The 27111-nt window shown below is 46.1% G+C and overlaps 1 protein-coding gene and 1 pseudogene across 4 annotated transcripts in view; both read left to right on the forward strand.

Moving 5' to 3' along the window:
- Positions 1-27111, forward strand: part of LARS2 (leucyl-tRNA synthetase 2, mitochondrial) — a 706190-nt gene that overhangs the window by 145589 nt on the left and 533490 nt on the right. For all 4 annotated transcript variants that reach the window (XR_010177698.1, XM_063922423.1, XM_063922424.1 and 1 more), the window contains one exon: positions 11621-11749. Coding sequence is in view for 3 of the 4 variants with exons in the window: in XM_063922423.1 (XP_063778493.1) it covers positions 11621-11749 (129 nt within the window). In the remaining variant the exon portion in view is untranslated. The remainder of the gene's footprint in view (positions 1-11620; positions 11750-27111) is intronic.
- On the forward strand, positions 10041-10158 carry LOC134929763 (5S ribosomal RNA; annotated as a pseudogene).

The following is a 27111-nucleotide window of genomic DNA, read 5'->3' on the forward strand; positions in this document are numbered from 1 at the left end:
CACCGTGGGTGTTTCCGTCAGTATATGTGTTCCCTCCACTCATTCCAAGGGTGATAAAGATGATAAGAAGAACAAGGGTTCAGGCGATACTCATTGTCCCAGACTTGGCAAGGAGGGCCTGGTATCCCGATCTTCAGGAATTACTCATAGAAGATCCCTGGCCTCTTCCTATACGAGAGGACCTGTTGCAACAAGGACCGTGCGTGTATCAAGACTTACCGCGGCTGCGTTTGATGGCATGGCGGTTGAGCGCCAAATCCTAGCTCGGAAGGGTATTCCCAGTGAAGTCATTCCCACACTTCTTCAGGCTAGAAAAGAAGTAACGGCAAAGCATTACCACCGTATTTGGAGGAAATATGTGTCTTGGTGTGAATCCAAGAAGGCTCCTACGGAGGAATTTCAGCTGGGGCGTTTGCTCCATTTTTTGCAAGCTGGCGTGGATGCGGGCCTAAAGTTGGGCTCAATTAAAGTACAAATTTCGGCCTTATCAATTTTCTTTCAGAAAGAATTGGCCTCCCTTCCAGAAGTTCAGACCTACGTGAAAGGCGTACTACACATCCAACCTCCCTTTGTGCCCCCAGTGGCGCCATGGGATCTGAATGTGGTGTTGCAGTTCCTGCAATCTCATTGGTTTGAACCTTTGCGTAAGGTTGAGTTAAAGTTCCTTACTTGGAAAGTAGTCATGTTGTTGGCCTTGGCTTCCGCAAGGCGGGTATCTGAATTTGCGGCTTTCTCTCACAAAAGCCCCTATTTAATCTTCCATGCTGGTAGAGCGGAGTTGAGAACTCGTCAGCAATTTTTGCCAAAGGTGGTTTCATCGTTTCGCGTAAACCAGCCTATTGTGGTGCCTGTGGCTACTGACGCTTTGGCGAAATCGAAGTCTCTCGATGTGGTCAGAGCTTTGAAAATCTATGTCGCCAGAACGGCTCAAATTAGGAAAACAGAGGCTCTGTTTGTCCTGTGGGCTCCCAACAAGATTGGGGCTCCTGCTTCCAAGCAGACTATTGCACGTTGGATCTGTAATACGATTCAGCAAGCTCACTCTACGGCAGGATTGCCGTTAGCAAAATCTGTGAAGGCCCATTCTACCAGAAAGGTGGGCTCATCCTGGGCGGCTGCCCGAGGGGGTCTCGGCATTACAGCTTTGCCGAGCGGCTACCTGGTCGGGATCAAACACCTTTACGAAGTTTTACAAGTTTGATACCCTGGCTGAGGAGGACCTCTTGTTTGGTCAATCGGTGCTGCAGAGTCATCCGCACTCTGCTTTGGTATAAACCCCATGGTTCTTGAAGCATCCCCAGCATCCTCTAGGACGTATGAGAAAATAGGATTTTAATACCTACCGGTAAATCCTTTTCTCTTAGTCGGTAGAGGATGCTGGGCGCCCGTCCCAGTGCGGGCTGTATCTGCAGTTTGGTTGTAGTTACGCTCATGTTGAGTTAAGTTCAGTCAGTCTGTGACTGATATTGGTCATGTCGTTGCATGCGTTGTTGTTGAATGCCATGTTGTACGCCGTGTTTTGAGGTGTGAGCTGGTATGTATCTCACCTTAGTTTAAAAACGTTAAATAAATCCTTTTCCTCTAAATGTCCGTCTCCCTGGGCACAGTTCCTATAACTGGAGTCTGGAGGAGGGGCATAGAGGGAGGAGCCAGTTCACACCCATTTAAAGTCTTAAAGTGCCCATGTCTCCTGCGGATCCCGTCTATACCCCATGGTTCTTGAAGCATCCCCAGCATCCTCTATGGACTAAGAGAGAAGGATTTACCGGTAGGTATTAAAATCCTATTTTTAGAACTCAGACAATGTAATAGGATGGAATATGCAAACTTGCATGTTTCCCGCAGTCCCACAACTCGCAATGGACAAACTTGCATCCAGATGTTTTCCTATGGAAAACATACAACTCAGCCAATGTAATAGGGTGCGAGTCTAAACAAAACCATGCCAAAAAGTCACCTGTAAATAGACCAGCTTTTTAGTTTCAGTGAGATCCATGCATGCTTATGTCTGAAAAAGTTAAGAAATAGTTAAAAAAAAAAAAAAAAAAAAAAGCATAACCAGCCCAAGATCTTTAAGCTGGCCCTGGTTTAAAAATATGAAGCGAAAAATGTGTGAGGTCCCCTGTATTTTAAAAACCAGCACCGGGCTCTTGGACCAGTCCTGGTTTAAATAATACGGGGGGAAAAAGATATAGGGATGCCCTGTATTTTTAAAACCAGCACCGGACTCCACTAGCTGGGAGATAATGCCACAGCCAGGGCACATGCTTTTATACTCGTCCCCGTGACTGTAGCATTACCCTCCCTAACTAGCCAGCCCTGGTTTGAGATTCTTGGGGTAGTGAGGACCCTTAATAAAGGGGTGTCCCCCCCCCCCCCCCCCCTCTAGGGTACCCAAAGCCAGGGTGCCAACTTGATAGTCCATCAGCAAGCCTCCCCGCATGCTAGTACTTGGAGAACCACAAGTAACAGCACGCGGGGCATTAAGGATCCGCTGGTACCTATAGTCCCCTGGTAAAAAAAATAAGAATTTACTTACCGATAATTCTATTTCTCGGAGTCCGTAGTGGATGCTGGGGTTCCTGAAAGGACCATGGGGAATAGCGGCTCCGCAGGAGACAGGGCACAAAAGTAAAGCTTTCCGATCAGGTGGTGTGCACTGGCTCCTCCCCCTATGACCCTCCTCCAAGCCAGTTAGGTACTGTGCCCGGACGAGCGTACACAATAAGGGAGGAATTTTGAATCCCGGGTAAGACTCATACCAGCCACACCAATCACACCGTACAACTTGTGATCAAAACCAGTTAACAGTATGATAACAGAGGAGCCTCTGAAAGATGGCTTCCTAACAATAACCCGAATTAGTTAACAATAACTATGTACAATTATTGCAGATAATCCGCACTTGGGATGGGCGCCCAGCATCCACTACGGACTCCGAGAAATAGAATTATCGGTAAGTAAATTCTTATTTTCTCTATCGTCCTAGTGGATGCTGGGGTTCCTGAAAGGACCATGGGGATTATACCAAAGCTCCCAAACGGGCGGGAGAGTGCGGATGACTCTGCAGCACCGAATGAGAGAACTCCAGGTCCTCCTTAGCCAGAGTATCAAATTTGTAAAATTTTACAAACGTGTTCTCCCCTGACCACGTAGCTGCTCGGCAAAGTTGTAATGCCGAGACCCCTCGGGCAGCCGCCCAAGATGAGCCCACCTTCCAAGGCCTGCCACAGAATGTGCAAGTTGGATTGTGCTACAGATCCAACGAGCAATCGTCTGCTTAGACGCAGGAGCACCCATCTTGTTGGGTGCATACAATATAAACAACGAGTCAGATTTTCTGACTCCAGCTGTCCTTGCAATATATATTTTTAATGCTCTGACAACGTCCAGTAACTTGGAGTCCTCCAAGTCACTTGTAGCCGCAGGCACTACAATAGGCTGGTTCAGATGAAATGCTGACACCACCTTAGGGAGAAAATGCGGACGAGTCCGCAGTTCTGCCCTGTCCGAATGGAAAATCAGATATGGGCTTTTGTAAGATAAAGCTGCCAGTTCTGACACTCTCCTGGCCGAAGCCAGGGCTAGTAACATGGTCACTTTCCATGTGAGATATTTTAAATCCACCTTTTTTAGTGGTTCAAACCAATGAGATTTTAGAAATTCCAAAACCACATTGAGATCCCACGGTGCCACTGGAGGCACCACAGGAGGCTGTATATGCAGCACTCCCTTAACAAAAGTCTGGACTTCAGGAACTGAAGCCAATTCTTTTTGAAAGAAAATCGACAGGGCCGAAATTTGAACCTTAATAGATCCCAATTTGAGACCCATAGACAATCCTGATTGCAGGAAATGTAGGAATCGACCCAGTTGAAATTCCTCCGTCGGAGCACTCCGATCCTCGCACCACGCAACATATCTTCGCCAAATGCGGTGATAGTGTTGCACGGTTACTTCCTTCCTTGCTTTAATCAAAGTAGGAATGACTTCTTCCGGCATGCCTTTCTCCTTTAGGATCCGGCGTTCAACCGCCATGCCGTCAAACGCAGCCGCGGTAAGTCTTGAAACAGACAGGGACCCTGCTGAAGCAAGTCCCTCCTTAGAGGTAGAGGCCACGGATCTTCCGTGATCATCTCTTGAAGTTCCGGGTACCAAGTCCTTCTTGGCCAATCCGGAACCACTAGTATCGTTCTTACGCCTCTTTGCCGTATAATTCTCAATACTTTTGGTATGAGAGGCAGAGGAGGAAACACATACACCGACTGGTACACCCAAGGCGTTACCAGTGCGTCCACAGCTATTGCCTGCGGATCTCTTGACCTGGCGCAATACCTGTCCAGTTTTTTGTTGAGGCGAGACGCCATCATGTCCACCATTGGTCTTTCCCAACGGGTTACCAGCATGTGGAAGACTTCCGGATGAAGTCCCCACTCTCCCGGGTGAAGGTCGTGTCTGCTGAGGAAGTCTGCTTCCCAGTTGTCCACTCCCGGGATGAACACTGCTGACAGTGCTATCACATGATTCTCTGCCCAGCGAAGAATCCTTGCAGCTTCTGCCATTGCACTCCTGCTTCTTGTGCCGCCCTGTCTGTTCACATGGGCGACTGCCGTGATGTTGTCCGACTGGATCAACACCAGTTTTCCTTGAAGCAGAGGTTCTGCCTGGCTTAGAGCATTGTAGATTGCTCTTAGTTCCAGAATGTTTATGTGAAGAGACGTTTCCAGGCTCGTCCACACTCCCTGGAAGTTTCTTCCTTGTGTGACTGCTCCCCAGCCTCTCAGGCTGGCGTCCGTGGTCACCAGGATCCAATCCTGTATGCCGAATCTGCGGCCCTCCAATAGATGAGCACTCTGCAACCACCACAGAAGAGATACCCTTGTCCTTGGAGACAGGGTTATCCGCTGGTGCATCTGAAGATGCGACCCTGACCATTTGTCTAACAGATCCCTCTGGAAAATTCGTGCATGGAATCTGCCGAATGGAATTGCTTCGTAAGAAGCCACCATTTTTCCCAGGACTCTTGTGCATTGATGTACAGACACCTTTCCTGGTTTTAGGAGGTTCCTGACAAGCTCGGACAACTCCTTGGCTTTTTCCTCCGGGAGAAAAACCTTTTTCTGAACCGTGTCCAGAATCATCCCTAGGAACAGCAGACGAGTTGTCGGCATTAACTGGGATTTTGGAATATTCAGAATCCAGCCGTGCTGTTTTAGCACTTCTTGAGACAGTGCTAATCCCCTCTCTAGCTGTTCTCTGGACCTTGCCCTTATTAGGAGATCGTCCAAGTATGGGATAATTAATACGCCTTTTCTTCGAAGAAGAATCATCATCTCGGCCATTACCTTTGTAAAGACCCGAGGTGCCGTGGACAATCCGAACGGCAGCGTCTGAAACTGATAGTGACAGTTTTGTACAACGAACCTGAGGTACCCCTGGTGTGAGGGGTAAATTGGAACGTGGAGGTACGCATCCTTGATGTCCAAGGACACCATAAAGTCCCCTTCTTCCAGGTTCGCTATCACTGCTCTGAGTGACTCCATTTTGAACTTGAACTTCTTTATGTACAGGTTCAAGGACTTCAGATTTAGAATAGGTCTTACCGAGCCGTCCGGCTTCGGTACCACAAATAGAGTGGAATAATACCCCTTTCCCTGTTGTAGAAGAGGTACCTTGACTATCACCTGCTGAGAGTACAGCTTGTGAATGGCTTCCAAAACCGTCTCCCTTTCGGAGGGGGACGTTGGTAAAGCAGACTTCAGGAAACGGCGAGGCGGATCTGTCTCTAGTTCCAACCTGTACCCCTGAGATATTATCTGCAGGATCCAGGGATCTACCTGCGAGTGAGCCCACTGCGCGCTGAAATGCTTGAGACGACCGCCCACCGCCCCCGAGTCCGCTTGAGAAGCCCCAGCGTCATGCTGAGGCTTTTGTAGAAGCGGGGGAGGGCTTCTGTTCCTGGGAAGGAGTTGCCTGTTGGTGTCTCTTCCCCCTTCCTCTGCCTCGTGGCAGATATGAATATCCCTTTGCTCTCTTGTTTTTAAAGGAACGAAAGGGCTGCGGTTGAAAAGTCGGTGTCTTTTTCTGTTGGGGAGTAGCTTGAGGTAAAAAGGTGGATTTCCCGGCTGTAGCCGTGGCCACCAAATCTGATAGACCGACTCCAAATAACTCCTCCCCTTTATACGGCAAAACTTCCATATGCCGTTTTGAGTCCGCATCGCCTGACCACTGTCGCGTCCATAAACTTCTTCTGGCCGAAATGGACATAGCACTTACCCGTGATGCCAGTGTGCAGATATCCCTCTGTGCATCACGCATATAAAGAAATGCATCCTTTATTTGCTCTAAAGACAGTAAAACATTGTCCCTATCCAGGGTATCAATATTTTCAATCAGGGACTCTGACCAAACTACTCCAGCACTGCACATCCAGGCTGACGCTATAGCTGGTCGTAGTATAACACCTGTATGTGTGTATATACTTTTTTGGATATTTTCCATCCTCCTATCTGTTGGATCTTTAAGTGCGGCCGTCTCAGGAGAGGGTAACGCCACTTGTTTAGATAAGCGTGTGAGCGCCTTATCCACCCTAGGAGGTGTTTCCCAGCGCGCCCTAACCTCTGACGGGAAAGGGTATAAAGCTAATAACTTCTTTGAAATTAGCATCTTTTTATCGGGGGCAACCCACGCTTCATCACATACATCATTTAGTTCTTCTGATTCAGGAAAAACTATAGGTAGTTTTTTCACACCCCACATAATACCCTGTTTAGTGGTACCAGTAGTATCAGCTAAATGTAACGCCTCCTTCATTGCCAAAATCATATAACGTGTGGCCCTACTGGAAAATACGGTTGATTCGTCACCGTCGCCACTGGAATCAGTGCCTGTGTCTGGGTCTGTGTCGACCGACTGAGGCAAAGGGCGTTTTACAGCCCCTGACGGTGTTTGAGGCGCCTGGACAGGCACTAACTGATTGTCCGGCCGTCTCATGTCGACAAACGACTGCTTTAGCGTGTTGACACTATCCCGTAATTCCATAAATAAAGGCATCCATTCTGGTGTCGACCCCCTAGGAGGTGACATCCCCATATTTGGCAATTGCTCCGCCTCCACACCAATATCGTCCTCATACATGTCGACACACACGTACCGACACACAGCAGACACACAGGGAATGCTCTTAACGAAGACAGGACCCCACTAGCCCTTTGGGGAGACAGAGGGAGAGTTTGCCAGCACACACCAAAAGCGCTATATATGACAGGGATAGCCTTATAATAAGTGCTCCCTGTATAGCTGCTTTTATAATATAATTTTTGCCACTATTTTGCCCCCCCTCTCTTGTTTTACCCTGTTTCTGTAGTGCAGTGCAGGGGAGAGACCTGGGAGCCGTCCTGACCAGCGGAGCTGTGTAAGGAAAATGGCGCTGTGTGCTGAGGAGATAGGCCCCGCCCCTTTTCCGGCGGGCTCGTCTCCCGCTCTTTAGTGTATTCTGGCAGGGGTTAAATACCTCCATATAGCCCCGGAGGCTATATGTGAGGTATTTTTTTAGCCAAATAGGTTTTCATTTGCCTCCCAGGGCGCTCCCCTCCCAGCGCCCTGCACCCTCAGTGACTGCCGTGTGAAGTGCGCTGAGAGGAAAATGGCGCACAGCTGCAGTGCTGTGCGCTACCTTAAGAAGACTGAGGAGTCTTCTGCCGCCGATTCTGGACCTTCTTCTCTTTTCAGCATCTGCAAGGGGGCCGGCGGCGAGGCTCCGGTGACCATCCAGGCTGTACCTGTGATCGTCCCTCTGGAGCTAATGTCCAGTAGCCAAAGAAGCCAATCCATCCTGCACGCAGGTGAGTTCACTTCTTCTCCCCTAAGTCCCTCGTTGCAGTGATCCTGTTGCCAGCAGGACTCGCTGTAAAATAAAAAACCTAAGCTAAACTTTCTCTAAGCAGCTCTTTAGGAGAGCCACCTAGATTGCACCCTTCTCGGCCGGGCACAAAAATCTAACTGGCTTGGAGGAGGGTCATAGGGGGAGGAGCCAGTGCACACCACCTGATCGGAAAGCTTTACTTTTGTGCCCTGTCTCCTGCGGAGCCGCTATTCCCCATGGTCCTTTCAGGAACCCCAGCATCCACTAGGACGATAGAGAAAATCATTTAAAAAAAAACACAAGACACACACACCGTGAAAGTAGAACTTTAATAAACACACTTTCACATACTTACCTACACTCCCTATAGCTTTTCGGTCCTCCTGTCCAGTAGCATCCATGATACCTGTAATAAAAAAATCCATACACCCCTATTCCTAGTGTAGATCAGGTCCTCTTCATTCCAAGTAGGCATCCAAGGGGTTAAAAAAAAATAACAAACCAAACATCCAATCCAAGACGGACTTAGGAATTGTATGTGTTAACACATACACTTCCTCTTTGAGAATAACCGGGACCGACATTAGTCCTGTCAGAGCTGCCAACCATTCAGCGGTTGTCTCCTTAAAAGATTTTTTTTTTTTTACAAATTACAAATTCACTGATGGACTATCAGCTTGATACCCACCGCCTTGGGGTGCCGGAGATAGCTCTGGGCTTCAGCCCTTGCCTTGAGTGCCTGGAGGGGGTGTACCCTTTTCTTTGGAGTCCCCACTCCCCAGGAAACCCCGGTCAGGGCTGACTAGTTATGGGGGTTAATGCTACGGCCACAGGGACTAAAATAAGTGTGTTCCCTGGCTGTGGCATTACCTCCGTGACTAGTGGAGCCCGGTGCTGGTTTTAAAAATACGGGAGACCCGTACATCTTTTTTTACCCCTGTATTTTTTAAACCAGGACCTGTCCAAGAGCCTGGTGCTAGTTCTTAAAATACAAGGGAACCCTACACAATTTTTCCCCTGTATTTTTGAACCAGGACGGGCTTAAAGATCTCGCTGATCTGTGCATGCTTATGTAAACTCACACCTTGTGATGAAACTTGCATTACAAGGTGCGAGTTTACATACAAAAACACTTACACATTGTAATAGCCTTGAACTTGCAAATTCGCAGACTATTGCAAACTCTCACCTTCAAATGTGCAAGAAGGTGCGATTTTATCCCGCACCGTAAACACGGACCCTATTACATATGGCCCCTGGTGTTTTTGTTGGGATCAGTATGAGATCTCAGCGGTCAGGAGACCGACTCCGGAATCCCGGCAGCAAGTGCAGCATGTCCCCTTGCGGGCTCGCTGCGCTCACCACGCTTCGGGCCTGGTGGTGACCTGTAGTCGCCACAGGGTTCTAATTCCCCTCAGGTGGTGGCGTGGACCACCACCTGAGTGGGGATACTAGCCAATGGTCAGGATTCTGATCGCCGGTATTGCAGCAGGTGTCGGGATTCTGGCATTAGTATCCTGACAGCCGGGATCCCATCCGGCGGTCAATTGACTGCCTCCCGTTTTTGTCATCCAGTATTACATTACAGCTTTCAGTCTATACTCCAAAGTAGCTTGCATATTTTAATAGTCTTCCCTCTAGGCTGTTTCAGCGGGGTGCTACACCCTGCCCGGATTTTAAAATGAAAAATAAAAAATTCACCCTTCCCTTATGGAGAAGCCCCGCTGGAACAGCCTGCACTCTGACGTCCACACCCACGCGTCGCAGTGTCCTGCGGGAGGGAAGAGTTGCTGTTTAGCTCTCACTGTTAGTAAACAGATGGCGAATGTTTGAGCAGCTTGTGGGCAGCCCAGCATCTCCGTAAGTGCTGGGCACGCCCCCAAGAGTAACAAATTAAGTATGTGTCACGAAGGCACACCCCTTCCCAAGTGGCTGCACCCCTTTTCAGCTGTGCATAAGTGACCCATTTCAGCAACGTTGCCCTGCCCACTAGAGTGAACACTATCTTAACATTAATTACATCATAAGTAATAATTGAATATTACTTTTAGTAGTGGCTTCTATTTATCCTAAATCTATCTATTTTTTCTACCTTTCCTAAATTCTCTATCACTTCATAACTTTTTTTTTACGTGAATTCTCATCAGTGATCCCAGAGTAACTAGGGTAATGATATTCCTATTATCATACCACACTGTAAACGCCCGACCCCGTCCGATCTTGGAAGCGAAGCAGTGTTGGGCTTGGTCAGTACTTGGATGGTAGACCCCTAGGAAGACCAAGTTTAGTAGAGGTTGGAGTGCTTTGGCATACTCTGTGTCTAACGCTGACAGCAGATTCACTATCTTTTATCTACCTTCTAAAGTACGAATACGCACGGTCATCTCTGCTGTTTTCTTAATCCTTATATCAATGGTTCATGCAATTAAGGTGTGAATTCCCTCATATGTGAATTTTCTACTTCAATGTTTAGCCATTTTCAAGACCTACTTCTCAATACCAACAAGTGAGCATACCCGTGAATCCACATAATACTGACCGATTTAGGGTCTCAATGACTATCACGGACTACTAATATCACATATTTGGTCCCCCGATGTGGGGTTATTCTATGCAATAATAATAATTAAGAGATCATTTATGTGGAACGTTTAACCACTATGTATGTTGCTTATATGTTTGTCTAGGACACATCAACTGTCAAATTTCTAATAACGGATCAATAAACATATATGTTTTAATTTTTCAATACTTTAGTCTTCTTTTGACTAATCTCAAGAGTGCACCCACAAGAGTCTACTTTCTTTCCATGTTCAATTAGCCTAAATGTTCCCTACTATTTTGTTTTAAATGTATTATTTTATTTTAAATATAAATTTGGCTGTTTTTTGTAGCTGTTTCTGCTGTGCTGTACATTTCTGAGGTCTAAATATTTAGTCATATTAGAAGTGCAAAGTGTTCAATTGATGTTAGTCTTGTAAAATTCTACAGTAATTGGAGTATATCGTTCAGTCGTTGCTACTGTTAATGTGGTCTTAAATATGTACCTGCATAATTGAATAATCTAATAAAATGACCTTGTCCTTCTGACGCTGAAAGATACTTCAGCATTTGTTGCAGTATAGTGCTTAATACATAGGCTTACCATACTATCCCTTTAAACAGGGTTCTATGGTTGATTAAAACCAGGTGAAATGGTGGCTTGAATTAAGCTGGCCACAGAACCTGTGTAGTTAATCGGTGTCTCAGTTTAAATGTAAGCCGGGATGCAGTTAGGTTGCCGGCAGTCGGGATCCCGGCAATCAGGGTACTGACGCTGGGATCCCGGCGGTCAGGATACCAGCGATGGGATCCCGACCTCCGACAGTGCTGCCATCCGGAATCCCGGCTAACAGGGGCTATTCCCACTCTGTGGGTGTCCACGGCACCCATAGAGTGTGAATAGAACCCGTGGCAAGCGCAGCGAGCCACCGAGGCCGCAACGTTGGGGACTCTTTGCGCTTGCCATGCTGCTGGCATACCGGCGATCGGGATGTCGTTGTTGGTGTACTGATGGCCGGCATCCTGGCCGCTGGTATATCATACTGAAACCGGTAAGCCTACTTGTACATTACAATTGCTATTGAAACGTGAGCTTTGCTTTGCATACAATTTGTGTAAAACCGTAATGGCAGTGGATTTTAATTGGAAAATTCTAAGTACATGGCTTTTCTTTCTCTACTAAGAGCATTTTTTTTTTTCATTTTTGCTTTGTAGAAATCAAAACCGAAGTTTTATGTCTTATCCATGTTTCCGTATCCCTCTGGAAAATTGCACATGGGACATGTACGAGTTTACACACTAAGTGACACAGTAGCACGATTTCAGAAGATGCGAGGCATGCAGGTAAGGAAGGGCTAGATATAGATTGTCTCTAACAGCATTTACAGTCATGTTTAATCAGAACTCCACATATATTTTGAACACACATTTGTCATGATGCGATCAATCTACGCTTATTGGCTTTTAGTAAGAGTTGGTTAAAGGACCATGGGGTTTGGATGTGAGAAAGGAGTTTGGGCTTCGTTGATTAGGCCCAGCCTGTGTCTTAAGGCTTGTAGCCTCAGGGCAGGCTATTTAGTGATTTCACCTGCATTGGGGTGTAAAAAAGGTTGCTAGCCTAATCTTTAAGACTCTCACTGCCTTGAGAACAGGGACTGCACAGTCTCTGTGAAAGAAAACCTGCTAATGTATACAAGTGAGCTATACTGGGTGACATGTTGCGTATGGTTTTGTAGTTTTAGTCAGGAATGACTTATGTTTCGTTAGCACCAGACGGCAAGGTGTTTATTTTGATCTTTCACTTTATTTTTCTGCCTAATAAAACTGGTTGAGGCCAGTTGCACCAGAAACCTTGGACTTCAGTGATCTCTCGGCTGCTGTGTGCGACCATCTACCCACTATATGGTACATGTTTCCATAACACTGTTGCAATATATCTGTCTTAATAGCCCAATAAAACCACCATAGTCCAATTCTCCATTAAAATTGTCTTATTGATTTTATGCTAACATACTGAAAAGTCAGGCTACATTAGAAGACCTGGGTGTTACCACTATGGAGCTCATACAGCGTTGTACAGCCATGGCCAACATTTTTGAGAATGACACAAATATTAATTTTCACACAGTCTGCTGCCTCAGTTTTTATGATGGCAATTTGCATATACTCCAGAATGTCATGAAGAGTGATCAGATGAATTGCAATTAATTGTAAAGTCCCTATTTGCCATGACAATGAACTTAGGGCCTGATTCAGCATGGATCGCAAAAATCTTTCTCTAATGGGCAAAACCATGTGCACTGCAGGTGTGGCAGATGTAACATGTTCATAGAGAGTTAGATTTGGGTTACTTTGTTTCTCTGCAGGGTAAATACTGTCTGCATTATTTTTACACTGCAATTAAGATTTCAGTTTGAACACACCCCACCCGAATGTTACTCTTTCTGCACTTGTTACATTTACCCCACCTACACGGCACATGGGTGGTGATTCAGACTTGATCGCTGCTGTGCGTTTTCGCACAGCAGGCGATCAGGTCCTAACTGCACATCCATATGCACCGCAATGCGCATGCATTGCACGTCGGACAACAACAACGGGCATCGCCGGTCAGCGACGGGTTGGTGCGAAAAATCAATAGCACAGGCGTTCGCAAAGTGATTGACAGGAAGAGGCCAGTAGTAGGTGGCAACTGACCGTTTACTGGGAGCGTCCGGAAAATGCAGGTGTGCCCAAGCGTTTTCAGAGAGGGTGTCTGATGTCAGCTCCGGCCCTGATCAGCCTGTTCTGTTCGCGCTGTAGGAGTAAGTCCTGGGCTGCGCAGAGACTGCACAAAGTGGATTTTTGCAGCTCTTCGTACACATGGGATCGCACACTTGCATGCACACTTGCATGTCGAATTTACACTCCCGCTGGAGGCGGTGACTATCCGAATGCAGGACAGCAAACTTTGCAGCCCAGCGATCAGGTCTGATTCAGCCCCATGGTTTGTCCATTAGAGAAAGATTTTGCTTTTGCGATCCATGCTGAATCAAGCTCTTAATCCCAAAAATAACATTTCCTTGCCACAAAAGGACCCGCTGACATCATGTCAGTGATTCTTTCGTTAACACAGGTGAGAGTGTTGACGAGGACAAGGCTGGAGATCACTCTGACATGCTGATTAGAATAACAGAATGGAAACTTTAAAAGGAGGGTGATGCTTGAAATCATGGTTCTTCCTCTGTTAACCATGGTTACCTGCAAGGTAATATGTGCATTCATTATTGCTTTGTACAAAAAGGGCTTCACATTCAAGGATATTGATGCTAGTAATATTGCACCTAAATCAACCATTTATCGGATCATGAAGAGCTTCAAGGAGAGAGGTTCAATAGTTGTAAAGAAGGCTTCAGGGCGCTCAAGAACGTCCAGCAAGCGCTAGGACCGTCTTCTAAAGTTGATTCAGCTGCAGGATCGGGGCACCACCAGTGCAGAGCTTGCTCAGGAATGGCAGCAGGCAGTTGTGAGTGCATCTGCACGCACAGTGAGGCGAAAACATTTAGAGGGTAGCCTAGTGTCAAGAAGGAAACCACTTCTCTCCAGGAAAAACATCAGGGACAGACTGATATTCTGCAAAAGGTACAGTGATTGGACTGCTGAGGACTGGGGTAGAGTCATTTTCTCTGAGGAATCCCCTTTCAGATTGCTGGGGCATCTGGAAAAACGCTTGTCCGGAGAAGAAAAAGTGAGCGCTACCATCAGTCCTGTGTCATGCCAACAGTAAAGCATCCTGAGACCGTTCATGTGTGGGGTTTCTTCTCAGCCAGGGGAGTGGGCTCATTCACAATTCTGCCTAAGAACACAGCCATGAATAAAGAATGGTACTAAAACATCCTCCAAGAGCAACAATGTATTTTCCAGCATGATAAAGCACCTTGCCATAAGGCAAAAGTGATAACTAAGTGGCTCGGGGAACAAAACCTCAAAATATTGGGTCCATGAACAGGAAACTCTCCAGACCTTAATCCCATTGTGGTCAATCCTCAAGAGGCAGGTGGACAAACAAAAACCCACAAATTCTGACAAACTCCAAGCAGAGCTGGATTAAGGCATTGGGGGGCCCGGGGTACTTAAGACAGGAGGGCCCTAAACTCTAAAATTAAAAGTATAGCGTATCGGGTAGTTTGGATAAATTATACTATATACCAAGCAGATGCTCAGCACTCCCGCACAATAGTGCCCTCGAAGCAATATAGCATAGAGTATTGGCGGCACTCACGGACTTGCAAGAATAAGCTCAGGTCGACACACCTGTCTTCTTTCAACGTTTCTAATTATTTCAATCTTCGTCAGGAATGACAAAGGTTGAAATTAACCAAAACTTTGAAAGAAAACAGGTGTGTCGACCTGAGCTTATTCTTACAAGTCCGTGAGTGCCGCCAATACTCTCTCTATATATATATATATATATATATATATATATATATAGGGTCTGATTTGCTGGCGGTCAGAATACCAATCGCGGCACCTTTCCCCAATGCCCCCCTAACCCTTCCTTCCCAGTCTAAAGCTCACCCTCCCCCACCCCTGCAGTCTAACCCTAATCCTCCCTGGGTGGTGCCGAAATCTAACCTCCCCTTCCAGCAGCCTAAACCTAATCCTCCTCCTCCACCGCAGCCTAACCATAACCCTCCCCAGGGGTTCCTAAACCTAAACCCCCTCCCCGCAGCCGAACCCTAACCTAGACCCCCCCCCCCTTCCTGCGACTTAACCCTCTGGTGGTCCGGCAAACATTCGTTCGGGATTCAAGCAGTGTCGGGATTCCGGCATCATATATATATCCGAAGGTAATGGGCGGCACTCCATGGTTTTGCAAGAAATCAAGACAGCTACAACATTTCTTGCAAAACCGTGGAAAGCCGCCCGTTTTCTTCAGTACATTGCATGGGAAGGCACCCAGGTATTATAGCATTTACGGTATGCGGAGTGACATTCAAATTGTGGTATATATATATTAGTGATGAGCGGGTTCGGTTTCTCGGAAACCGAACCCCCCCGAACTTCACCCTTTTTACACGGGTCCGAGCCATACTCTGATTCTCCCGTATGGTTCGGGTAACCCTAGCGCGCCCGAACGTCATCATCCCGCTGTCGGATTCTCGCGAGATTCGGATTCTATATAAGCAGCCGTGCGTCGCCGTCATTTTCACTCGTGCATTGCAAATGTTAGGGAGAGGACGTGGCTGGCGTCCTCTCCGTTATTGTTAAATTTGATTGTGCATTATTGCTTAATTCATTGTGGGGAGGACTGGGGAGCAGCTGTATAATATAGGAGGAGTACAGTGCAGAGTTTTGCTGATCAGTGACCACCAGTTATCCGTTCTCTGCCTGAAAAAAACGCTCCATATCTGTGCTCAGTGTGCTGCATATATATCTGTGCTCACACTGCTTAATTGTGGGGACTGGGGAGCAGCTGTATTATATAGCAGGAGTACAGTGCAGAGTTTTGCTGACAGTGACCACCAGTATACGTTGTCTGCCTGAAAAACACTCCATATCTGTGCTCAGTGTGCTGCTTTATTTTAATGTGGGGACTGGGGACCACCAGTATAATTAATATTATATAGGAGGAGTACAGTGCAGAGTTTTGCTGACAGTGACCACCATTATACGTTGTCTGCCTGAAAAACACTCCATATCTGTGCTCAGTGTGCTGCTTTATTGTGGGGACTGGGGAGTCGGGACCACCAGTATAATATTATATAGGAGGAGTACAGTGCAGAGTTTTGCTGACACAGTGACCACCAGTATACTATATATAGCAGTACGGTACGGAAGGCCACTGCTGTACCTACCTCTGTGTCGTCATTAAGTATACTATCCATCTACATTCTATACCTGTGGTGCATTTTAGTTTTGCAGTTTGCTGACACAGTGACCACCAGTATACTATATATAGCAGTACGGTACGAAAGGCCACTGCTGTACCTACCACTGTGTCGTCATTAAGTATACTATCCATCTACATTCTATACCTGTGGTGCATTTTAGTTGTGCGCAGTATATATAGTAGTAGGCCATTGCTATTGATACTGGCATATAATTCCACACATTAAAATATGGAGAACAAAAATGTGGAGGTTAAAATAGGGAAAGATCAAGATCCACTTCCACCTCGTGCTGAAGCTGCTGCCACTTGTCATGGCCGAGACGATGAAATGCCATCAAAGTCGTCTGCCAAGGCCGATGCCCAATGTCATAGTAGAGAGCATGTAAAATCCAAAAAACAAAAGTTCAGTAAAATGACCCAAAAATCAAAATTAAAAGCGTCTGAGGAGAAGCGTAAACTTGCCAATATGCCATTTACGACACGGAGTGGCAAGGAACGGCTGAGGCCCTGGCCTATGTTCATGGCTAGTGGTTCAGCTTCACATGAGGATGGAAGCACTCATCCTCTCGCTAGAAAAATGAAAAGACTTAAGCTGGCAAAAGTACAGCAAATAACTGTGCGTTCTTCTAAATCACAAATACCCAAGGAGAGTCCAATTGTGTCGGTTGCGATGCCTGACCTTCCCAACACTAAACGGGAAAAGCTTGCGCCTTCCACCATTTGCACGCCCCCTGCAAGTGCTGGGAGGAGCACCCGCAGTCCAGTTCCTGATAGTCAAATTGAAGATGTCACTGTTGAAGTACACCAGGATGAGGATATGGGTGTTGCTGGCGCTGGGGAGGAAATTGACAAGGAGGATTCTGATGGTGAGGTGGTTTGTTTAAGTCAGGCACCCGGGGAGACACCTGTTGTCCGTGGGACGAATATGGCCATTGACATGCCTGGTCAAAATACAAAAAAAATCAGCTCTTCGGTGTGGAATTATTTCAACACAAAAGCGGACAAAAGGTGTCAAGCCGAGTGTTGCCTTTGTCAAGCTGTAATAAGTAGGGGTAAGGACGTTAACCACCTCGGAACATCCTCCCTTATACGTCACCTGCAGCGCATTCATCATAAGTCAGTGACAAGTTCAAAAACTTTGGGTGACAGCGGAAGCAGTCCACTGACCACTTAATCCCTTCCTCTTGTAACCAAGCTCCTGCAAACTACACCACCAACTCCCTCAGTGTCAATTTCCTCCTTACCCAGGAAAGCCAATAGTCCTGCAGGCCATGTCACTGGCAAGTCTGACAAGTCCTCTCCTGCCTGGGATTCCTCCGATGCATCCTTGAGTGTAACGCCTACTGCTGCTGGCGCTGCTGTTGTAGCTGCTGGGAGTCGATCGTCATCCCAGAGGGAAAGTCGGAAGACCACTTGTACTACTTCCAGTAAGCAATTGACTGTCCAACAGTCCTTTGCGAGGAAGATGAAATATCACAGCAGTCATCCTGCTGCAAAGCAGATAACTCAGGCCTTGGCTGCCTGGGCGGTGAGAAACGTGGTTCCGGTATCCACCGTTAATTCAGAGGCAACTAGAGACTTGATTGAGGTACTGTGTCCCCGGTACCAAATACCATCTAGGTTCCATTTCTCTAGGCAGGCGATACCGAAAATGTACACAGACCTCAGAAAAAGACTCACCAGTGTCCTAAAAAATGCAGTTGTACCCAATGTCCACTTAACCACGGACATGTGGACAAGTGGAGCAGGGCAGACTCAGGACTATATGACTGTGACAGCCCACTGGGTAGATGTATTGCCTCCGGCAGCAAGAACAGCAGCGGCGGCACCAGTAGCAGCATCTCGCAAACGCCAACTCGTTCCTAGGCAGGCTACGCTTTGTATCACCGCTTTCCAGAAGAGGCACACAGCTGACAACCTCTTACGGAAACTGAGGAAGATCATCGCAGAATAGCTTACCCCAATTGGACTCTCCTGGGGATTTGTGACATCGGACAACGCCAGCAATATTGTGTGTGCATTACATCTGGGCAAATTCCAGCACGTCCCATGTTTTGCACATACATTGAATTTGGTGGTGCAGAATTATTTAAAAAACGACAGGGGCGTGCAAGAGATGCTGTCGGTGGCCCGAAGAATTGCAGGCCACTTTCGGCATTCAGCCACCGCGTACAGAAGACTGGAGCACCACCAAACAATCCTGAACCTGCCCTGCCATCATCTGAAGCAAGAGGTGGTAACGAGGTGGAATTCAACCCTCTATATGCTTCAGAGGATGGAGGAGCAGCAAAAGGCCATTCAAGCCTATACATCTGGCCACGATATAGGCAAAGGAAGGGGAATGCACCTGACTCAAGTGCAGTGGAGAATGATTTCAACGTTGTGCAAGGTTCTGCAACCCTTTGAACTTGCCACACGTGAAGTCAGTTCAGACACTGCCAGCCTGAGTCAGGTCATTCCCCTCATCAGGCTTTTGCAGAAGAAGCTGGAGACATTGAAGGAGGAGCTAAAACAGAGCGATTCCGCTAGGCATGTGGGACCTGTGGATGGAGCCCTTAATTCGCTTAACCAGGATTCACGGGTGGTCAATCTGTTGAAATCAGAGCACTACATTTTGGCCACCGTGCTCGATCCTAGATTTAAAACCTACGTTGTATCTCTCTTTCCGGCAGACACAAGTCTGCAGAGGTTCAAAGACCTGCTGGTGAGAAAATTGTCAAGTCAAGCGGAACGTGACCCGTCAACATCTCCTCCTTCACATTCTCCCGCAACTGGGGGTGCGAGGAAAAAGCTAAGAATTCCGAGCCCACCCGCTGGCGGTGATGCAGGGCAGTCTGGAGCGAGTGCTGACATCTGGTCCGCACTGAAGGACCTGCCAACGATTACTGACATGTCGTCTACTGTCACTTCATATGATTCTCTCACCATTGAAAGAATGGTGGAGGATTATATGAGTGACCGCATCCAAGTAGGCACGTCAGACAGTCCGTACGTATACTGGCAGGAAAAAGAGGCAATTTGGAGGCCCTTGCACAAACTGGCTTAATTCTACCTAAGTTGCCCTCCCTCCAGTGTGTACTCCGAAAGAGTGTTTAGTGCAGCCGCTCACCTTGTCAGCAATCGGCGTACGAGGTTACTTCCAGAAAATGTGGAGATGATGATGTTCATCAAAATGAATTATAATCAATTCCTCCGTGGAGACATTCACCAGCAGCAATTGCCTCCACAAAGTACACAGGGACCTGAGATGGTGGATTCCAGTGGGGACGAATTAATAATCTGTGAGGAGGGGGATGTACACAGTGAAAGGGTTGAGGAATCGGAGGATGATGATGAGGTGGACATCTTGCCTCTGTAGAGCCAGTTTGTGCACGGAGAGATTAATTGCTTCTTTTTTTGGTGGGGGCCCAAACCAACCAGTCATTTCAGTCACAGTCGTGTGGCAGACCCTGTCGCTGAAATGATGGGTTCGTTAAAGTGTGCATGTCCTGTTTATACAACATAAGGGTGGGTGGGAGGGCCCAAGGACAATTCCATCTTGCACCTCTTTTTTCTTTCATTTTTCTTTGCATCATGTGCTGTTTGGGGACAATTTTTTTGAAGTGCCATCCTGCCTGACACTGCAGTGCCACTCCTAGATGGGCCAGGTGTTTGTGTCAGCCACTTGTGTCGCTTAGCTTAGTCACACAGCGACCTTGGTGCGCCTCTTTTTTTCTTTGCATCATGTGCTGTTTGGGGACTATTTTTTTGAAGTGCCATCATGCCTGACACTGCAGTGCCACTCCTAGATGGGCCAGGTGTTTGTGTCGGCCACTTGTGTCGCTTAGCTTAGCCATCCAGCGACCTTGGTGCAAATTTTAGGACTAAAAATAATATTGTGAGGTGTTCAGAATAGACTGGAAATGAGTGGAAATTATGGTTATTGAGGTTAATAATACTATGGGATCAAAATGACCCCCAAATTCTATGATTTAAGCTGTTTTTTTTAGGTTTTTTTGTAAAAAAAACACCCGAATCCAAAACACACCCGAATCCGACAAAATATTTTCGGTGAAGTTTTGCCAAAACGCGTCCGAATCCAAAACACGGCCGCGGAACCGAATCCAAAGCCAAAACACAAAACCCGAAAAATGTCCGGTGCACATCACTAATATATATATATTTTGAATCAGCCGAGAGTGCCACATCTCATGTGTATATATCATTGCCGTTCAGCCGATGAGGGCACCGGGTGACAAGATGCTGGTTATGTGAGTGCTATATATATATATATATATATATATATATATATATATTCATATATACACACACACACACACACACACACACACACACACACACACACACACACACAATTCAGAGCCTAATTTCCGATTTAATTTATAACTTTAAATAAAAACATCAATATAGCCATACTTACAAACCATGCAGGCTGAGAGCTTGAATGTTGCTCTGCACTCTGCCCCAGCACAAATCCCCACGCAGCTGGGGAACTTCCTTCTTCCAGCCTGCGTGCTCAGCCAGTCACTGAGCCGCAGGCTGTAGCTTGACTTCTTGTTGGGCGGCTGAGCCGTCGCTCAGCAAACTGCCCAGCCAGCTCTGCAGCCGCAGCGCCGGCGGCTGTGATGAACGGTGGCTGGCGGGCTGGAGGCAGTGGGGAGGGGAGCGCAGCGCACTGCCGCGGATCTGAAAAGATCCGATCTCCGGCAGGGGCCCTTTCATTTAGGGGGGCCCCGGGGTACTTACCCCCGGAGCCCACCCCTTAATCTGGCTCTGACTCCAAGCATTGATTAGGCAAGAATGGGCGGCCATCAGTTAGTATGTGGCACAGAAGTTAATGCCAGGGTGAACTGCAGATATCTTGAAATAGAAGGGTCAGCACTGCAAATGCATAAACTTAATGTAATTGTCAGCCTTTGACACTTATGAAATGCTTGTCATTGTACTTTAGTATACGATAGTAACATAGTAACATAGTACCTAAGGTTGAAAAAAGACAATTGTCCATCGAGTTCAACCTATTTGTGGTCTCCTATGCACGATTATTTTGTATAAAATTTTGACTGAAGTTGATGACTGCCGTTACGTTTTACCCCTCTTTGTTATAATAACCATAGTGCGTGACTATGCCCCGTAACCCTGGATATCCTTATCCATTAGGAATTTATCTAACCCATTCTTAAAGGTGTTGACTGAGTCGGCCATTACAACTCCCTCAGGCAGGGAATTCCAAACACGTATCATCCTTACCGTAAAAAAGCCTTTACGCTGTATTGTGCGGAATCTCCTCTCTTCTAACTTGAGCGAGTGTCCACGAGTTCTCTGTGTTGATCTAACCAAAAACAGGTCCTGCGCAAGATCTGTATATTGTCCCCTTATATATTTGTAAATGTTGATCATGTCCCCTCTTAATCTCCTCTTTTCCAGTGTAAACATGCCTAGTCTTGCAAGCCTTTCCTCGTATTCCAGCCTCTCCATACCCTTAATTAGTTTGGTCGCCCGCCTTTGAACCTTTTCTAGCTCCAGGATATCTTTTTTGTAGTAAGGTGCCCAGAATTGTACACCGTATTCAAGGTGTGGCCTCACAAGTGATTTATATAACGGGAGTATAATACTCTCGTCCCTAGCATCAAGTCCCCGTTTTATGCATGCTAATATCTTATTAGCCTTCTTTGCTGCAGTCCTACTTTGGGTACTACTGCTTAGTTTGCTATCTATGAGGACACCTAAGTCCTTTTCCAGTTCAGAATCCCCTAATTTTACCCCATTTAGTAGGTAGGTGTTATTTTTGTTCTTGTTACCACAGTGCATTACCTTACACTTGTCTGTATTGAAGCACATTCTCCATTTTGCTGCCCTTGCTTCTAATTTAACTAAGTCGTTCTGAAGCGACTCAGCATCCCCCTCCGCATTTATAACTTTACACAATTTGGTATCATCTGCAAAAATTGACACCATGCTCTCTAGACCTTCTGTTAGGTCATTAATGAAAATATTGAACAATAGCGGTCCTAATACTGAGCCTTGCGGTACACCACTTAGCACTTCAGTCCAAGTTGAAAAAGATCCATTAACCACAACGCGCTGCTCCCTATAATCTAACCAGTTTTTGACCCAAGTGCATATTGTGCTTCCTAGCCCTGATTCTTGTAGCTTGTAGATAAGTCTCATGTGTGGTACAGTGTCGAATGCTGTGGCAAAATCTAAAAAGATTACATCCACCTCTTTACCCTGATCTAGGTTTGCGCTTACTGTTTCATAAAAGCCAAGTAAGTTGGTTTGACAGGATCTGTCCTTCATAAACCCATTTGATTCCTTTTAATGACCTTATTGACTTCAAGGAACTTCTGAATACTATCTCTTAGAATACATTCCAATACTTTCCCCACTATAGATGTAGGACTAACTGGTCTATAATTACCTGGTTCAGCTTTACTTCCCTTTTTGAATATAGGCACTACTTCTGCTATACGACAGTCTTTGGGAACCATACCTGATATTACTGAATCCTTAAAGATCAAAAATAGCGGTTTTGCAAGTTCAGAGTGAAGCTCCATTAGAACCCTTGGGTGAATACCATCGGGACCTGGTGACTTATTAATCTTTAAATGTTTTAATCGGTCACAGACTACTTCCTCGCTTAAATAAGTACCTATCAGTGGGATATTCTCATTATTGAGATTATGTGTTAGTCCCTGAATTGGGTCCTCTCTAGTAAATACTGTTGAAAAAAACTCATTTAGTGTGTCCGCTATGTGATTATCATTTTTGCTTAAGACTCCCAACTTGTCTTTTAAAGGACCTATACTCTCCTTCTTTAATCTCTTGCTATTAATGTATTTAAATAATTTTTTGGGATTCGCTTTGCTTTCCTTTGCTACTAGTTTTTCAGTTTCTACTTTAGCCGCTCTTATTTCTTTTTTGCATATATTTTGTTACATTCCTTATAGTGCTGAAATGACTCTGCTTCCCCGTCAGATTTGTACTTTTTAAATGCTTGCCTTTTCTTGCCCATAAGTTCCTTTATCTTTTTGTTAAGCTACATCGGTTTATGGTTTTTATTCCTTTTTTTGCTGCTCGTAGGAATAAATTTGAGTGTATTTTTAGCTAGCAGGAATTTTAGTACCTCCCATTTCTCTGTAGTATTTTTTCCTAAAAACAAACCTTCCCATTCAATATCCCTGAAAAATACCCTCATCTTTTCGAAATTCGCTTTGCTAAAGTTTAGAGTACTAGTTGAGCCAGTATAGGGCTGTTTATGAAAATTGATATTGAATGTGACCATATTGTGGTCGCTGTTTACTATGGGTTCCCCTACTATAATACCTGATACCAAATCCCCATTGTTTGTTAATACCAGGTCTAAGATTGCATTGTACCTAGTTGGTTCCTCAATTAGTTGAACTAAGTAGTTATCATTGTGTTTAAAAACATATTGCCCCTAGCAGTATCGCATGAATCGTTTTTCCAGTTTATCTCTGGATAGTTTAAATCTCCCATCACTACTATGTCTCCTACTCCTGCTGCTCTTTCAATTTGCTTTAGTAACAATTCCTCATCAGATACGTTGATACCAGGCGGTTCCTTTTTCCCCGTATGCAATTTCTACCCATAATGTCTTGATAGTGTCTACAGTCCCCTCCTGAATATCTGCCTGTATATCAGGTTTTAAAAACGGCTTTACGTAAAGACACACCCCTCCACCCTTTTTATTTAGTCTGTCTCTCCTAAACAGTGTATAGCCCTCTAGATTGACTGTCCAATCATGGGATTCGTCCCACCAAGTTTCAGCAATGCCTATAATATCATACTGTTTGCTTGCTGCAAGTATTTCTAGTTCGCCCTTTTTACCAGTAATGCTTCTAGCGTTTACATACATACAACTAAGATAAGTATTTTCCCTTGCGTTAGGGACATCTTTCACCTTATGTAGCAATGGTGACCTGTAATCGTCATTGGTTAGTGCTTTGGTAAAATCTCTTTTAGTACCCATGTTAGTAACCTTACCGCCTGCTCTTACCCTCCCCCCAAATTCTCCCCCATTTCGTTTACTACCGCCATCCCCACTATTCTCACTGCATGACCCGTAGTTTCTAGCTAAATCCTCCCCCCAGGCTCCTAGTTTAAAATCTCCTCCAACCTTCTAACCATCCTTCCCCCCAGCACCGCTGCCCCCTCCTCAGTCAGGTGCAATCCGTCACGACAAAAGAGATGGCGCCTGACTGAGAAGTCCGCCCAGTGTCCCAGGAACACAAACCCCTCTTTCCTGCACCAATCCCTAAGCCACACATTTACCTCCCTAATCTCCCTCTGCCTCCCTGGACTAGCGCGTGGCACGGGTAATATTTCAGAGAATATTACCTTAGATGTCCTTGCCTTAAGTTTCTTTCCTAAATCCCTATAGTCTTTCTTAAGGACATCCCACCTTCCGCTAACTTTGTCATTGGTGCCAACGTGCACCAAGACCGCCGGGTTTTTCCCAGCCCCACCCAACAATCTATCTACCCAGTCCGCGATGTGCCGTACCTGAGCACCCGGGAGACAACAGACTGTACGGCGATCACGGTCCCGGTAGCAGATTGCCCTATCTGCCTTCCTGATGATAGAATCCCCTACCACCACCATCTGACTAGGTACCTCACTATCTTTTATCCCAACTGCGCCAACGGGACCGCTCCTCTGGATGCTAGAGGGAGCAGTCTCCTCCGGCACCGTCATTTCTTCACTATCATCCTCCGATTCCTCGTCCAGTCGGGCAAATTTGTTCGGGTTTGATAGTTCGGAGATGTCGAGCCTCCCCCTCTTTTTCTTCCTTCTAACTGTGACCCAGCTGGCTACCTGATCATCATCCTCTTCTACCAGTGACCCCTCCCGCAACTCCTCCACCATTCTGTCTAAACTTTGCTCGAGATTGTGAATCTCCCTCAGTCGCGTAACGGTTTGCTCTAGATCAGTTATCTGGGCTTCCAGGGCAACTGTTCGCACACACCTCGTGCAGATGTAATCACACTGGGCCGGTAGCTCCAGGTGTGCATACATCTTGCACGACATGCACTGAGTGAGGTCCCCAATCACAGCACCTCCCATATTGTTTGTAAGGTCTAACTCCCTGTTACTCTCAAAGAAAAATAATCAAAAAGAAAAAGTAGAAGACAAACAATCTCACTTATACAATAATTAAGCTGGCTTATACTTATCTATCTTTGTGCAGTTCTTGGACCATCACTTTTATGCAGCCGTAGTACTCCAGTGCCCCCTCTGAGTGGGACCTCTCCTGCGGCACCGATACTCCACTTAGCAGTTGCAGTTGTTCCAGCTCACTGCACCTCCTTTTCACTCGACTTCCAGCTCCTGCTAAAAAAAAAAAAAAATGCCCCTCACACACGCAAAATCACAGCCCCTCTGCTACTCCAAGTAAGAGACTTTCTCACTCACTCACAAGGTCAGCCCCTTGCAGCCTCATCAGAAGTTTAGTGTTCCTGATTGTGTATTATAAAACTCACCTTTTTCTGTATTCTAACTCACTTTTTGCTGTTACCAACTCACATACACTTACAAATCCAAGCAACTCTTTAAAATACAAGCCCTTACAATGAGCAAGCTCCAATGAGTCTAATCACTGATTATATAGGCTCAGCCAGCTGCTTTTGTCAGCCCCTCCTCCTCCTGATTACTCACACCTGATTCAACCCCCTCCCTCTGGCTTTCTCCTCACACTTTTTTTTTATTTTTTCCTTCAAAAAAAAACCCCCCAGTACAGATACAAACAAAAAAAACAGTATAGATACAAACAATCAGATTCAGATTAACTTTCTCTCACAATATTACTATCCCTATATGGATAGACAGAATAATCAGAACTCACTTTTTGCTGTTACCAACTCACATACACTTACAAATCCAAGCAGCACTTTAAAATACAAGCCCTTACAATGAGCAAGCTCCAATGAGTCTAATCACTGATTATATAGGCTCAGCCAGCTGCTTTTGTCAGCCCCTCCTCCTCCTGATTACTCACACCTGATTCAACCCCCTCCCTCTGGCTTTCTCCTCACACTTTTTTTTTTTTACCTCCAAAAAACAAACAAAAAACCCAGTACAGATACAAACAAAAAAACCAGTATAGATACAAACAATCAATCAGATTCAGATTAACTTTCTCTCACAATATTACTATCCCTATATGGATAGACAGAATAATCAGAACTCACCTTTTGCTGTTACCAACTCACATACACTTACAAATCCAAGCAACACTTTAAAATACAAGCCCTTACAATGAGCAAGCTCCAATGAGTCTAATCACTGATTATATAGGCTCAGCCAGCTGCTATAGTCAGCCCCTCCTCCTCCTGATTACTCACACCTGATTCAACCCCCTCCCTCTGGCTTTCTCCTCACACTTTTTTTTTTCCACCCAAAAAAAAACAAAAACCAGTACAGATATGCTGCTTTCAGATCGCAAATACCGGATCCCACCCGGTAAGAGAAACGTGTCCTTACCGGGTGGGATCCGGCATTTGCGCTCCTTTGCTGGCTTTATACCGGGTCGGTTGCCATAGCAGCGGGGTGCGCAGCAGCAGCAGGGGTGGAGGCGTCGCCGGGAGGTGAGCTCATCTCCTGCGCCGCCTCTCCCTATGCTGTGAATGGGAGCCGTGTCGCATCGGAACGGCTCCCATTCACACTGCACCTGACCCGGTATTCAACCCGGTAATAACCCTTCTTTTTTACCGGGTTGAATTACCGGGTCAGGAGACCCGCTAATTCAGCAAAGGAGCTTCCACATCGCACACTGACCCGTTTCGACACGGCAATATGCCGTGTCAATACCGGG

Source organism: Pseudophryne corroboree, chromosome 5 (genome assembly GCF_028390025.1).
Source record: "Pseudophryne corroboree isolate aPseCor3 chromosome 5, aPseCor3.hap2, whole genome shotgun sequence".
NCBI classification, from domain to species: domain Eukaryota; kingdom Metazoa; phylum Chordata; class Amphibia; order Anura; family Myobatrachidae; genus Pseudophryne; species Pseudophryne corroboree.